Source organism: Anser cygnoides, chromosome 1 (genome assembly GCF_040182565.1).
Source record: "Anser cygnoides isolate HZ-2024a breed goose chromosome 1, Taihu_goose_T2T_genome, whole genome shotgun sequence".
Lineage (NCBI taxonomy): Eukaryota > Metazoa > Chordata > Aves > Anseriformes > Anatidae > Anser > Anser cygnoides.
In genome coordinates this window covers 155,625,223-155,641,122 of record NC_089873.1, presented here as the reverse complement: position 1 = coordinate 155,641,122, position 15,900 = coordinate 155,625,223, and the positions used below count along the sequence as shown (strand labels likewise).

Below are 15,900 nucleotides of genomic sequence, written 5' to 3'. Positions count from 1 at the left end.
GGAGGGACTCTTTGTCAGGGAGTGTAGTGATAGGACAAGGGTGGATGGCTTTAAACTGGAAAAGGGTAGGTTTAGAATAGATATAAGGAGGAAATTCTTTACACTTCTTTTAATTGGGCCCAAGAAGGACACTGAGGCACTGGAGCCTGTCCAGAGAAGGGCTACAAAGCTGGTGAAGGGCCTGGAGCACAAGTCCTGTGAGGAGCGGCTGAGGGAACTGGGGTTGTTTGGTCTGGAGAAGAGAAGGCTCAGGGGAGACCTCATTGCTCTCTGCAACTACCTGAAAGGAAGGTGTGGGGAGCTGGGGGTCGGCCTCTTCTCACAGATAACTAGTGATAGGACTAGAGGGAATGGCCTCAAGTTGCGCCAGGGGAGGTTCAGGTTGGAAATTTTGAGACATTTCTTCTCAGAAAGAGCAGTCAGACATTGGGACGGGTTGCCCAGGGAGGTGGTAGAGTCACCGTCCCTGGGGGTGTTCAAGGAAAGGTTGGATGTGGTGCTTGGGGACATGGCTTAGTGGGTGACACTGGTGGTAGGGGGATGGTTGGACCAGGTGATCTTGAAGGTCTCTTCCAACCTTAATGGTTCCGTGATTCTACTCCGAGGGTAGTGAGGCACTGGCACAGGCTGCCCAGAGAAGCTGTGGATGCCCCATCCCTGGAGGTGCTCAAGGCCAGGCTGGATGGGGCTTTGGGAAACCTGGTCTGGTGGGAGGTGTCCCTGCCCATGGCAGGGGGGTGGACCTGGGTGGTCCTTAATGTCTCCTCCACCCCAGACCGTTCTGCACACCATGCCCGTGTAACAAACTAGATCAATCGCCGTCCCAGATTCCTGTGGCCATGAGGGGCACACCCAAGCCATCTCAGTGCCCGCCTCCCGGCCGTGCAAACACCCCAGATGCCCACACACGACAGCTCCCCCCCTCACCAGGGGACGCCTTCCCCCCCCACCCCGCCTCCTCCTCCTCTCCCTCCCGGCGGTCCCGACAGGGGGCGCCGGCCGCTCGCTGTCGGCGGCGTTTGTCCCCTCGCGGCCGCCTTAGCCGCGCGTCCCGGGGCCGGCCGCGGCTCCGCGGGCTCTGCCCGGCCTGCGGGGTGCCGCCGGGGCCGGGCCGGGCCGGGCCGGGCCGCCGCCATGTTCTCCAGCACCGGCTCCAACGGGCTCTGTGAGTACCGGCACGGGGGGGGCGGCGGCGGCGGCGCTGGCGCTGGCTCCCCGCGGAGGGACGGGGCCGGGCTGGGGCCGTGCTGCCGGGCGGGACCCCGGCGCCCCCCGGTGGCACCGGGGAAGGGGCTCGGAGGGCGCCGGGTTTTGCACATGGGTCCGGTAACGCCCCGGCTGGTTCTCAGCTTCTGATTTATTCCGATTTATTTTTCTCCCCGGTGGCAGGTACCGTGGGTACAGCCTTTTGGTGGCATGAGGCCGTGTGTCGTTCTGCGAGAAAGAGTGTGCGGGGAAAAGTATCCCTGGCTGGCTGGATGCGTGGAAAGTCGCAGTCAGTATTTAAAGATTTTTCCAAGATAGGAACATCGGAAGGATGAGTGGAAAATTGCGGTCGTAAGAAAACATCTGTGCTAGGAGAAAAGCCCGGAGGAGGTGCCATGCTGCTCGTACAAAGTAAATGGTTCACCCTCTTCTTTTTTCCCTACGGGGAAACCGGTACAGCGTACGCTCTTAATGAACTTTAAGCCAGTCAGCTCGCCTATTGACTGACTTAAAGTAATTTTGACAATAACTTGCTGGTATAGCTATACCGACAAACTCCGGTAGAGGCGTGGATTTAGGTAACAGTGACATATGCTCACCTGGTGCACAGCGGTGACGGTTCAAGACCTCCCTGTGCCCTCGGATTTTTGTTTCCGCCTTTCCAGCGCAAGTGTGTGGCTGGGAGCTGTGTCGGGATGGGTGATGAAGGTGGGTGCAAGCCCCGCTGCCTAACGTGGCACCAGGGGAGCACACGTGCGTGCGTCCTCTTCTGCCAGCTGGGTCTCGAGAGCAGTGACCTCGTGCAGAAGGGCACTGACGAACGTTTGCTGGGGCAGTGAGTAGGTGAACGAGCCTGTGTCAGAGACCCTGGATAAAATAACCAGACGCCTGAATTGATAGCGATAAGAATAATGGTGCCGGGTCAGACTGAAGGCTCCCGCAGCCCACTGTGCCACCTCTGACAGGCTTTTTAACACCTATAAAGCTCGGTTCAAGCCATATAATAATGCAGTGTAGTAAAACTTAGTAATACAAAGCTTTTTTTATAGCCATGTATATCTTAGGTCATTTTCAAAAGTGACCTACTTGTTGATTGTATTTCTGGCAGAGTAGGGGTTTTAGCATCCTCTGACATATATGCGGAGGTAAAAATACCAGAGGTGACTATTCTTTTTGTCACCATTGTCTTGTTTTCACTCCTTCCTGCAGAGTTCCCATCTTTAGCAGTACCAAAACAAACAACAAATGACCCCAGAGCTCTACTAGGTTTTGGAAATGCAATTCCTAATGAGCTTCTTTTGCAAAGTGTTCTAACAAGGGTGCCAGAAACAGTTTTCTAGAAGCAAGTCTGTAGTGGTTTGGCCCAATCACCTTTATAAAAAATATCACTGATTTTAAAACTTCTTATTGGAATGCAACTACTTATTTAACTCATTTGAAGTCTCTTGGTTCTTTTACATTTTTGTGGTTAATTAATTCTTGAAATTGCATTTAATCCTCTCCTGAAAGAGATAGGAGAGTAACCAGTAAGTCTTAGCGACAGCAATTGCAGCTCGTTTTAAACCTTTTACTCCATCTGGTAATAATGATCTGAGGAAGGTTAATAAAATCTTGGACTAGGATGTTGTTATCCATGCTCTTTGAATTCTTTGTTTATTATTTCTTTTGCTAATTTTAGAATAAACCAAAACGAAGGGTGACTACAGCAGGTTGTGGAAACAGTGCAAAGGTTAATTTAATAGTCTGTGTTGTCATTAGAGGTCTAAATGAGAGAAATAACTCAAGAATCCTGACATTGTATTCAGTGCGCTGCATAGATCAAATTCATGATCAGTGTCCCTTGAAGCTTTTCTCCTTTTGGCTGATGCTCCATTAGCCCCTTTTCTCTTTCTTGCACCCTGTCTTCTGGTGTTTCTAGGCTGCCTGTCTCATCTCTTGATGTTTGGATGAAAACAAAACTTTTCTTTTCAACAATAGGGAGAGTCTGATGTGATTAAGGTATTTTGAAGCTGCTTGCTAAGAAAGAGTTTAAACTGGCCTTAGTTTTCGCTCTCGTTGTGTAGAATGATTTGATTAGAGCATCAAGTTTTGGGTGAGGAGGCATTTTTTACCATCCATTATTCCTCTTGCTGTAGAAATCAGTGGACCTTGGGTTCTTCTTACAGTTCATTCTGTCTTTTGTTACGTCCCAGGCATGGTAACTTGGGTGCTTAAGAGAAGGTAGCTTATAAATCAAATAAAAAGTTTATATGCTTGTTAGAATGAATTTATTGTTTAATATTCCAAAAGTAATATGACAAAATGTGGCAGAAGAGATGACTGAACTTTGGTAGACTGATGCTACTGAGCAGTGCACTGGTGTACGGATTGTAGGAAACATGAGGAAGACAGCGTAGCTTCCTTTTATCACAGTTTAACATTTCTGGAGGAAAATCTTTGGCTGCATGCATGGACAAGACCTTGAGTGCTAGTGAGTAAATAAAAAAACTCGAGTATTTTGATTTCATCAGTAAAAGGAATTCAGTTTTGTATCTGCATGTGCAGACTACTGAGCAGCTGCATTTCCAAATTTCTAGACCAATACTGCCAGGCTCGTTTAATCTGAATGCATTTTGATTTTTTATCATAAGGTGGCCTGGACAGACCACTGTTGACTTAACAGAGCACATTTAGTTCACCTAAGCTTTTCTGAAGTCCACGTACATGCTATAGATGTCCTGGTTATTTTGTTCCTCATTCAGGGTAAGGCAGTTGTTGCATTATTTAGAGTCTGTTGTTAAAGCTGTCCTAAAAAACATATCTAGATCTAGCCATGGATAGAGAAAATAGTTCTTTCAGTTACATGGATCTTCTCATGGTTGGTGGCCAAATTTTATTTCTGCTGAAGTACCGCTGCTGTGCTGAATAAGCAATATTTTGCAGACTATTTCTGTATGACTTGCCTTGAGGTAACTGAGGATGGTGTCTGTACTACGGGTGCTGGCAGATGCTACGCTATGGTCAGTGGCAGTGCAGAAAAGTTCCTTTCACATCCTGGCTCCAGAGTTCAGGGAGGTGAACGATGTTGTCAGCATCCAAAGAACATTCAGAACTTGTAAGTACTTCATCACAGATTCGGATTCAGTTTCAAGCTTGACCACTTGTGATGAAATTAGGCTTTCTCGTAATAACGCTTCAGCAACTGGAGCTGTGTAATGAAGTCCTTGACCCCGTCCGTGTGCTTTTTAAGAAAATGTCTCGTGATTTTGAGCAGTGTGGTTGAGTTCTTTTTAAAGTGTCTCTCTAGTATTTTATATCCTAGTTCAGTGCCCTTTAAAGTCACGTGTGTAGATAGAGGGGTTCTTGAAAAACGGCACAAAAGAGACCTTCCAGCAAGCAGCTGGTCCAGCCCTGGACGCAGGTGAGCCAGTTCAGACAAGTAGGTCCTTTGCTGGGGCTGATTTGCCGAATTCCTAACAGGCAGTATCGGGTACAGCAGATGACTGCGCTGGGAGCCGATAACACCTACACACACGATTTTGGTTGAGGAGTTGTAAAAATAGACATAACTGGTGCGTGCTACAGCTACGAGGGATGGAAATTGGGAAACAACGGAGAGCACCACTTAAAGGGACAAGGACTGTTTGCCCTCATTAGGGGAAACTGTTCTTGCTATCTGAAATATTGAAGGAACCGGCACGCCCTGGGAAGACAAATAACGCAACGTATGCTTTTACCTCCCTGTGAACCTCGTGGTGCAATGCTGACAGTTTGCTGAGTATCCCCAAGGCATGAACGCAGTGTCATGCTCCTCTGCTTGCGTAACCTGCGGGATTGAAGTGTGTTGTGTGCAGGCATTAGGGAAATAATGCAGGGACATCAGTTGGTGCTCTGTGGTATGGCTGAAGGAAGAATGTATCGCAGAATCACAGAATCACCTAGGTCGGAAGAGACCTCCCAGGTCACCCAGTCCAACCTCTGACCTAACACTAACAAGTCCTCCACTAAACTGTATCACTAAGCTCTACATCTAAACGTCTTTTAAAGACCTCCAGGGATGGTGACTCAGCCACTTCCCTGGGCAGCCTATGTATTGAATGTATCAGGCTTGCATGCATAACAGTATTAGGCGGTACAATACTGTCTGGGAAAGCAGATGAGCTTGTACATCAGCCTGCTACAGCGCGACGTGGTTCGAAACGCTAGCTCGAGTCCTGGGAACGGTGCAGCCACACGAGTTCAATGAGCCAGTCGCTGCACGCCGCAAAAATGTGGCTGTTCTACTTCTGGTGCACAGCTAGCTCGTGTCAAGCTCGCTTGGGGATCTCTGCAGTGTTGTGGTGTAGCCATACCTGACATTTCCGACAACGTATACTAATAGTAGTATGGTAATATGCTCTGTGGGTGGGAGGAAGAGGAGGCTGCTCAACTAGATGAATGTTTTGGTTAACTTCAACCTGTTTCACTTTCTATTTTTTTCAAACGTTCCTTTTAAAAACCACGGTTTTCTTTTTTTCTTCTTTTTTTTTTCTTTTCTTAGCTGTTGTAGTTTGTGACCTAGGATACAGCCAGCAGCTACTTAAGCAGCAGATGTGTAGGTAACTGGTTTGATTACAGTCTTACCTGCATCTTGTCATAACAGATTTGTCATAATAGATTTCAACATGATCACAGTTGGTTTCTTTACTGACTTTCTTCCTGCCTAGTATGTTTCCTCTGCAAGACTGAAATCTTTTGGTTTTGGGGACCTTTAAGCCTTGGCCAGGAGTGTAGGGTAGATTTCTCTTGTTCTGTTAAGTGTATGTACTAACGGGACTCGCCCCACAACCTCTGCATTAAGTTTATAAGCTTTGGATGAGAAGTCATCCCTGCAGTGACACTCTTACTGCTGTGTTCACTTGCAGGCATCAGGAAGATTGGCCACCAGAGTACGCTGTGAAGTGGCAGCCTGAACACAGCATCCCCTTCCTGTGTCTGTGCTCTGCGTCTAGACCAGGTGCAAGAGTTGCTGTCCTGACCCAGAAAAGCGTTTCATTCCGTCATGTAATACTTCCAGGCAGCAGTAACTTCAGTATTTTTGCAGGGTCCTCTGGTATTGCATTCTTTTTTCCCAAAGGATGAGGTACTGGAAAAATACTTAAACTGGATCAACCAAACTCTGAGAAACCATCACGTGGTGAAGTTCCATCCTTACAGCCGGTGTGCAGCCTTATGGCATCTCCCACATTCCTCAAACAGTATTACATGCGTTAGTGTCTCTTCTTGTCCTCCCTCCATAGCGTGCTCTGATTTGCCCTCAGCTACTGTTCAGGACTCGGTGTGTGGTTACAGTGAAGACAGGCTTTACTCCTCTGATCTGGTAAGATTGCTCCACTCTCACGAAAGCACATGGTGTCTAGAAAGGACTGAGAAAGCTTATTTTCAGATATGAGTAGTTGATGGTGGGTTTCATCAACCATTACAATAAAGGTAAGCAAGGTTTCCATGCATTCAAAAGGAAGTGTTTATGCTGCTAATGGTATTTCTGTTTTGATGTGCTAGCAAACTTGCATCTGAAGGGAAAAAAAAAACAGGCAAGAGTCCTTGAAAAGTCCAACCATTTTGAAGTGTCTCTTCAGGCAAGTGAACCCCCTGCAGCTTCTTGGCCAGATCTTGGAATATAGGTGAATATCTGCACGACAGCTGAATGAAGGAAAAACAACAGAATACAGAACCATAGAAACACAGAATGGCTTGGGTTGGAAGGGACCTTAAAGACCATTCAGTTCCACCCCCCTGCCATGGGCAGGGACACCTCCCACCAGACCAGGTTGCCCAAAGCCCCATCCAGCCTGGCCTTGAACACCTCCAGGGATGGGGCATCCACAGCTTCTCTGGGCAGCCTGTGCCAGTGCCCAAATTCTCTCAGTTCATTTGATTTGGGGAGTATTGTGCATTCAGATGTTCATCAGTTATTGATTAAAGACTGTCAGATCTCATGTATCAGCATTGAAAGATAGTTCGTGCACATTTCATGCCATTATTTTAGCCCCTAGTAGTTTATTTGTCTGTGTGAAAGCGGTGTGGCTGCTGCTACATGGCATGTTTCTTCTGCAGCCCTGAGGTATGCTCGCTAGGGATCCCCAGGAAAATGTCCTGAGCTAATTTGAGCTTCTGCAGCCACTGCTCATCAGCTGGTGTTGGCAGCAAGGTCCTCTCACAAGTCAACACCTGAGTCTCAGGCCCAGAATAGCAATCCAAGGGGCGAGGTTGTTCCCCGAAAAGCCCTTGTGAAGCAGTAGCCTAGCGCTGCTGCCCCATTTGGTATTCTCCTCTGCTGCTTCTCATCACCTGTGAGTGCTGAGCAGGCAGGGAGCAGGAAGTCATGTCAAAACCTGTAGCTGTTGCTCCTACCACAGCTTGCATATTCTTCTCGTTGATGCAATGGTGGCTTCTGAAGCTGCAACAACGTTTGCAGTTGTGCCATCAGCCACCCCCCTCTGCGTGTGTCGGACGGACACATCGATTCCTTAACTCTGTCCTTTGAAAGTGGAGCTGGCAGTCAAGAAGGTTGTAGGCTGTGGAAGGAGAGAATTTGGGGGCAATGTAGTAAGTGCAGGGGTGGAAGGTGGAGCTGCAGGGGGGGGTTTCTAGGTCCTTCCCTTAGACGAGATCTCAGGATGTATGTTGCAGCAACACCGCTATGATTGCCTGTTGCTTGGGCAAATCATCGCTTAAGAGGTGCTTTAGGACTGCAAACGTATTCCAAGGTCTTTGAAGATAACACTTGATGCATTTTAACTCTTTGGGGTCAAAATGAGTTTATCCTTTCGTTGTACGTCCTTCCCATGGCATGGAGGCACTGTGTTTTTTTTTCTCCTTGTGCGCATTTGTGTTAGTGCCGCCTGTAGGCACTGGTACCCAGGTGGGTGGCAGTGCACGTCTTCATCCTGCATGGTGTTGCAGATCCATCAGACCCGAATTTTGCTTTCTAAACGTTACCTTTACATTCTAGGTAAGGCACTGGACTTGGATGTCGAAATACCTGACTGTCGGAGTGTTGCCCCCTCACTGGTGACCTCACATAGCCCTTAATAAGGATCTGTGTGCTATGGAGTGGTAAAGCAAACCACTGCCTTATACCCTGAAACACCTGGAAACAAAACATTTCAGGAGTTGCATTATTTATCCGAGAGTGTTTACTGTTCTTCATTTTAATGGACAAGAATAAACTTGTCAACCACGATGACATTTTGAGAAGCTTGAGAGTAGAAGTTTCCGTTACTCATGTGATGTTCCCTGTGGGTGACTGTCACATTAATGGCTCGGTTGCTTTTGTGGCTTTTCACTCGGTGACGTGCTTAAAAAATAAATACCTCTCCTCTATAACAAGGTTTAAAGTGTCTGAGCTGGAAGCTAAAAGGAGGATTGTATCAAAAACAGGTGTTTGCGCTTTTGGGTTGGGTTCTGTTGGTGGTGTTTGAACACATTCAAATTGGAAATGAATTTGATACGCTAAAGTATTGTAAGTGTGTGTTAACTGTAATGTAACAATGATCTAATGATACAGAAATTACAATGAAATATAAATAAAAACATAAGCATTGTATAGAAATATAAAGTGGAGGGAAATCTTGTGATTTGCTTCATGTCTGGTTTATTTTTTGGTAACTTGATCATTAGGTGAAAATTTTGATAGGATTAATGAGTTCTTATAAAAAATTTAAACTCATGAAATAATGTAAATATATTTAATAGTAAAACATCAAGTTTTATCGAACTTTGGTTCAGAAATGTCTGCCACTGTAACTACTCTTACTGTTCTCTTTAGGGGTTGCTTTCAAATACCTGTTGTATCCAGGTTAAAAAGCTGACCTTTTCACATTAAGAAGTATTAACTAAGTTAAATTAATTAACAGAGCATTGGTTTTCAAGCGAATGTGTTGTGTGTACAGTAACTTTCACAGCTGGAGGTAGCTCCAGCTTGTTTCCCCACAAGTGCTCTGCAGTACTCTGATGGCTTCACACTTTTTTTTAAGCATTAAACTAAATCAGGTGAATGAATAATTGGAAAAAAAAAAAAGACATCTAAAGACTATAGACCTTATTTTTGAGAGCAAGCAAAAGCAAAGAAAGAGACTAAATTGAAGGATGGATAATTTTCTTGCATAACAAAAAATCATCCAGGCTTGCTGCCCCCCCGATATGACTTTCAGAGAATATCTAATCCTGAAAGTAGAGCCTATGGTTAGCAGAGTAACATCAGCCCGAGTTGTTCCAAGTCTCTGCCCAATCGCTATAAAAGGACAGTAAGTCAAATACATTAATTGTTTAAATGGAGTAAGGAAGGTGAGTCTGTAAATAATAAGCCCAGGTGTATGGCTGGGTCTGAAAGAGTGGTTATAAATACAGGTAGATTCTACGGCACACATAGGAAGAGATGTTTTCTTCACGTGGTGAGTATCAGAAGACTGAAGACTTCGAGGTGGTGTGAGCTGCTAACGGCACCTGTGGCAGTTCCTGAGGTCATCAGTTAGTACTTGGATGAGGATCACGCTTAAATTACATAGTAACAACCCTATTTTTGATGGCAGCAGGATTGTGCCATGATTAAAATCTTGGCTTTGGTGCCTGTTAGGATCTTCCTTGCTAGCAGTTCACTCTTCCGACATGCAACAGATCTGAATCATTTATGATAGTTTATCTGGATACATGCTAAGTGTTTGCTGTCTTACACTTTTAATGCAGTTTTGTTCTTCCTGAGCTCCTGCTTGTAAGTAATCATATTATTCCTTTTGTTATCTAAGGGTAATGACAGCAGAGCTACGTGTTTTGTGATCATACCCTGCAAAAAAGCAGCTGCCCAAAAATCAGTAGGTTCTGTGCTGTAGCTGGGATGTTGGGGAAGGAAGGAAATGTGATTCAAGTTGCACGTATGAAAAAGGCAAAAGTCATAGAAGAAATAGTATTTCGGAGTTTTTGGATTGGCTTGAATTACCGGGGAAGACTGTTCTGTTGCAGCAGCTACACCAACAGCTGAGGATGAACTGCTGGGTGTACTTGTGGTGGATATTCCACTTGACAGATTTTAGGAAACGAGCATTGCAGGTGTCGTGTTGTCTGCATGCGTTCTTCTGAGTGTTCAAAGTCATGCTGTTAAAGGGAAAGAAATCGATTTCACAAATGTCCCGATTTTATTAATTTCTTTACTAATAATTATAGTGATTGAATGGAAGGAAGATGAATGTCACGTAAATTAACTTAAAAATGTTTTGTTGAATGGTGGATCCAATAGAAAGTAAATTTACTCAGGACATCTATTCAGGTTGTTCCTTATTCATAGGCTCTAGTGTAAAAGTGAATCCCTGATACCAAGGAAACAAAGGTATTTGTTTAAACTAGTTTTACATGCGCGTTTTGCTAGCAAAAAAGGAGATTGTTTTATTTCCTGAAACATTATTAAGCTCTAGGAGGGCTGCATAGGAGGACATCAACTCCATAGGTACAGAGAGATTTAGTTTAATTGTAGCCAGACAATGAATTTCATAAGAGAATGTTGAAGACAAAATGCCCGATCAATATTTAACTGTCATTAATGTCTCTGAAGACTTCCTTGGGTTCACGTTTTTCCTATTTATTTACAACGGAAATTGATCAGATAAACAATGAAGCGATGCACTACTGTTTTCCAATCACTTGTCTGAACATGTCACTTTTTAAATGTAAGAGATTTTTCTCTAAAATGGCTCCTTTTTGTTTGTTTTCTGTCTTTAAGATAAAGCACCCTTGTCAAAGAGCCTGTTATTAGTCCCAAGTGCCATCTCGATTCTGTTGACTCTGCTCTTCCAACATTATCAGAAGTTCTTTGCATACAACCTACAAGCTATAAAAGAGGATTTTCAGGTAAGGGTCAGTTAATTTTGTGTGGAAAGAGACTGCAAAATACGCTCTTCCGTGCCATTTTTCCCAGTCTGTTTCTCCTCTGGTTCTTTACCTTTGTTTACTGTTGTAGACCAGCTCGCTCTTAGCTTTTATTACGTCACCCCAGTAGGCCACTGCATCTAACAGGCCATTACCTACTTTTGGTTGAAGTGAGAAAAGCTGATCTGAAACTATCAACATGGCCTTTCACTTCTCTCTTTTGTCTGGGAAATGCTTGTTTTTCTGTCATCTCTCCTTGCCAGCCACTGCCAGTTGGGAAGCTTGCTGTGAATGAAGTGTGACTTAGCCTCTGTAATAATATAAGGATTTTGGTATGAATGTCAATATCTTCTTGTGCTTAGTTTTTAAGGCTATTGTATTTAGCTACTCCGGATAATATACCGTGTATGTTAACATCAGAGGCCATAACTTTCACACTGTAACTTCTGCTATAGTAAGGTATGGGAAACTAAAATTTTCCTGTTGAAGGAAGGGAACTGCTGCTTCTCATTTGGGAATCCCAAGTCAGAGAATCTGTCACGCTCCAAAGCAACCTGCTGATTTGGTTAACTGTCTTATTAGATGTTTGTAGCTTATTCCCAGTTCAAACTGGGAAACCTTATCTTTTAGGTATTACACCTTGCAAGACTTTGTTCTGAGCTTAATTAAGGAATCCTTGATACCTTAATTGGAATCCTCAATTGCTATTATGTCAGTTGTAGTTTTCAAAATAATGCATATAGAAGTGACTAGATAAAGTTTTCTTTTTTTTCTATTTTGTATATGGCATGCTATTGCTCAACAGGGAAGTCAGCTTCTGTAGTTATCTTTTCCCAAATGTTTTACAATCAGATAAAAAAATGTACTTAATGTCTTTGAGAATGTTGACTGTAGCCTATAAGCCTTAAGAAAATATAAGATTTATCTAGTGATTCTCCAAGTTATTGCACTCTGTCATCATTCTTGTCAGTAACAAGAGCTGTATTGTAATGATGTAGACGACAACACTGTAAATTAATGTCTGCCTTTTAAAACTGTTACAGCCAAATATTTGGGGAGAGGGAGGAGAAAGGCTGAGAAACTATTCACATTTTAAAAGGAAATTTTGTGGTTTGGAGTTTATTTGTTTTTTGAAGTTTGTCTTTAGAAGAGTCTTTCCATTTGTCTGAGCTGCTGAAAAACGTTAGTAGCTGTGTCTTATTCAAAGAAACCATCTTTATTGTGTCTTAAAGGGTAAACTTTTGTGAGTATCTATAGAAGCTATAATATTTTTATTGTGATGCTTTGGGGAATTTATACTGTGTTGTTTTTTCTTTCCTGAAATAACTATTACATTTATTGTCATGGTAAGCTATTTAATATGTAATTGTGTAATGTGTAGTTGTGTCTAATATGTGTATCTCCGAGATCAGGGAGAAAATACTACTAAACTCTTACCTGACGCTAATATTCAAGTAAGAAAGTTTAGTTTCGAATACATCCATCCACAGGTATGAGTTTAATGGAATGGGATTTTTGCAGTGGCCAGACAGGCATTCAGTGTATCACATATTAACACTTGTTAAAGCTGGTGCAGAGCATAGGAAGTAAAGCGTGCAGTTTGAGAGCGCTTTTGATTTGGAAGGCAAAGCATGTACTGTTGAAAACTAGAAGATCTTTATCTCCATAACGGAGACCCTCCAGAGCAGCGAAGAAGCTGTGTGTAAAATGGAGTTACGTTAGAGCGATGTATTTTTTAGGCTAGCTGAAGTAAAGAGCAATTAGACTTAGAAGCCTTATGGTCTACGAGAGGGCAGTTCAGTTAGTGTATCATGAAATGCTGAGCTGGAGGGATACAGCCCTGCCAGTTTGGTGTTTAGGAGAGCTGCTACTCAGACTACTGGCTAGGTTTTAATGCTGGCCATCTTGACATGGGACAACTAGAACTGTGAGGTCCCACCTCTTTTTTCTTGTTCAGTCCTTTGATATACCAGGGAGATTAGAAACAGAAGTATTTATTGGTTGAGGCTTAAAGACCTTGAGTGGAGAGTGCCTAGCAGGCTGTGACTTTAGGCTCTCCTAACTCCCGTTAGGAGAGCCTAACCTGAGCTGGAAACCAGCAAGAAAGATGAAGCTTAACAAAGATGGTTTCAGTACACACATCTGCAGCAAAAGGAAGGCCTGAGGAGACTTTTGGCCCAGTCCTCATTATGGCACAAGGTTGAGGTACTCAAAGAGATACTCAAGCTGAAGTATTTAATAGTTTCTACCTGTATGTTTTGCCCTCAGGCCTCCAAGGCCTCTAAGTCTCCTAGCAGAGTCTGTGGGAGTGAAGTGGTATCCATCATAGAGAAAAAGAGAGTTAGGGGTCACTTACCCAACCTGTGTACTTACAAGTTAATGGGACCAGATGGGATGTCTCTGAGGGTGCCAGAGGAGCTGGAACTGTAATTGCAAGACCTTTTTCTAGCATCTGGGAAAGTTCATGGCAATTGGTGGAGGTACCTGATGACGGGAGAAAGGCAAACAAACACCCGTCTTCAGGAAGGAGTGTCCGGGTAACGTCAGGCCATTTGGCCTTACCTTGGTCCCTGGGAAGGTTGAGGAGCAAATCTTTTTAGAAGCCATTTCTGTACGCATGCAGGACACAAAACTGACTGGGAGCAACCAGCATGTATTTACCAAAGACTGCAGTGTATCGGAGGAGATGAGAAAGAGGTTGACCAGATCTTTTCCTAGACCTGTAGCTTGAAGAGCCAGAACACCCGCCTGTTCCAAAGGAGGATCAGATAACCTGTGCTTATCTGATTAACTGGGTCTGATCTGGTTGGGGAATGGAGACACCCACAATGACAAAAACTGAAAGCTTGTAATGTCTCATACCAGGAGGATGGCTGCTCCTAATTTGCTCCACCTGCGGGTTTACAACTAGAGATGAGAGTCAGTGCCCCTGTAGGAAGTGAAGGGCTGAGAGGTCCATCTGGTGAAGCACACAAGCTGCCAGAGCCTCATCATGCAACAGCACCAGGAGGAAGTGGCAAGTGAAAGTATCAGAAGATTGTTGCCAGGAACAGAGGCCCCCATCTGCTCTCCTTAGTTGTGGAGGGAGGCGTGCTGCTTGCCAGGGGCTCAGATGTGGGACATTGTGAAAAGACTGTTGAGGCTTGTCAGGCTTTCAGACTACTATCCTCTGCTGCTCTTCTACATGGGCATCAATGACACTCAGCATGACTATATGGCTCTGAGGATGATGGTCAAGGACGTGGAGGTCAGTGTGCTGTTTTCCTTGATCCAGCTGATGAGGAGGAAGATCTCGAGGTGGAGAGAACAGATGCTGTGAGTCAACAATTGATTGTACAGCTGGTGTCAGCAAAAGGGGTTTGGGTTTTGTGCCCATGGCACTGTCTCTGAGGATCATGGATTACTTGGAAGAGGTGGGATTCACCTGACCAATTCCAAGCCTCTGAGACCAGTGTGAAAGTCTAGAGCAAAAAAGACTAAAACTCAGTGGAGGAGGATCAGGCTAGGGAACATTTAAACTAATTGCACATATGCAAGTCCATGGGACCTGGTGGTGTAGTACATCCACAAGTTTTGGAGGAGTTGGCTCGTGTCATTGTAAGGCTACTCTGGATTATCTCTGAAAGGTCATTGTGATCAGGGAAGGTTCCTGAAGGCTGAAAGAAAGCAGGTGTTAATGCCTGTCTTCAGGAAAGGCAAGAAAAGAAATTTGGGAAACTACAGACCAGTCATCCTCACCAAGTTCCCTGGGAAGGTAATGAAGCAAATCCTCTTAGAAATCATTTTCAGGCACATAAAGAACAAGAAAGTGACTGGGGGTAGTCAGCACAGATTTACGAAGTGGAAAACTCATCTGATGGCTCTCTTGGTGAATGAGAGGATGCTGTTTGTCTTGACTTTTGTAAGGCTTTTGACAGTCTACCATAACATCCTCAGACAAACTCATGTAGTACAGATTAAGTAAGAGAGCAGTGAAGTGGGCTGAAACCTGACTGAACTGCTGGGCTCACAGGATTGTGATCAGTGGCCTGAAGTCCAGCCGGAGGTCAGTCACTAGTAGCGTACACCAGGTGTCAATATTGGAGACACTACCGTTTAGTGTCTTCGTTCACAGCCTGTGGGATGATGCAAAACCTGGATGAGTGGTTGGTGTACTAGGTGGTTCTGCTGCCTTTCAGAGGATCCTCCGCAGGCTGGAGGAAAGGGTCAGTGGATCCACATGAAGTTCAGCAAAGGCAAATGCAAAGTCCTGCCCCTGGAGAGGAATAACCACGTGCACCTGCACAAGCTGCAGGCTGACCAGCTGGAAAGCAGTTTTACAGAAAAGTCCCTGAGAGTCTCAGCGGAGACCAAGATGAACATGAGACAGCAAATGCAGCACTGTGGCTAGAAGGGCTGCCAGCATCATGGGCTGCGTTAGGAAAGCCATCACAAGGAGGTCAAGTGGAGCCGTCCTTCCCTTCTGCTCAGCCCTGGTGAGACCATATCTGGAGTGCTGTCCTTTGTTTTGGGCTTGTGAGTACGAGGTAGAACTGGGTATTGTACTGGGAAGAGTCTAGTGGAAGGCCAATAATACAGTCGGGGGCTACAGCACTTGACTTACAGGGAGGTCATTTCCCACCTCTGCTGTTCCATGTTTCTATGAAATAATGCCTGACCAAATTACTGCTTTTTTCCATGAGGTAACTGGTGCTGTGAACAGGGAGAAGTTGATGGATTTTCCATACCTAGACTTTAGTAAGACTTTTAACCCTGTCTTCCATTTTGTCTTTAAATCCACGTTGCTGAGGTACGTACTGAATAACTAGATGACCA

General features: G+C 44.7%; 1 protein-coding gene across 7 annotated transcripts in view; it reads left to right on the top strand.

Moving 5' to 3' along the window:
* Positions 1-1,007: 1,007 nt before the first annotated feature.
* The window catches only part of UBAC2 (UBA domain containing 2), a 106,701-nt gene continuing 91,808 nt past the window's right edge, over positions 1,008-15,900 (top strand). For 4 of the 7 annotated variants that reach the window (XM_066986408.1, XM_066986395.1, XM_048072657.2 and 1 more), the window contains exons 1-2: positions 1,008-1,165; positions 10,940-11,067. In XM_066986408.1, the coding sequence (XP_066842509.1) occupies positions 1,135-1,165; positions 10,940-11,067 (159 nt within the window). In that variant the 5' untranslated portion in view covers positions 1,008-1,134. Of the gene's footprint in view, positions 1,166-1,457; positions 1,618-6,526; positions 6,545-10,939; positions 11,068-15,900 lie in introns of those variants that run through there. The other 3 variants (XM_048072659.2, XM_048072658.2, XM_066986422.1) reach the window with 3 other exon arrangements.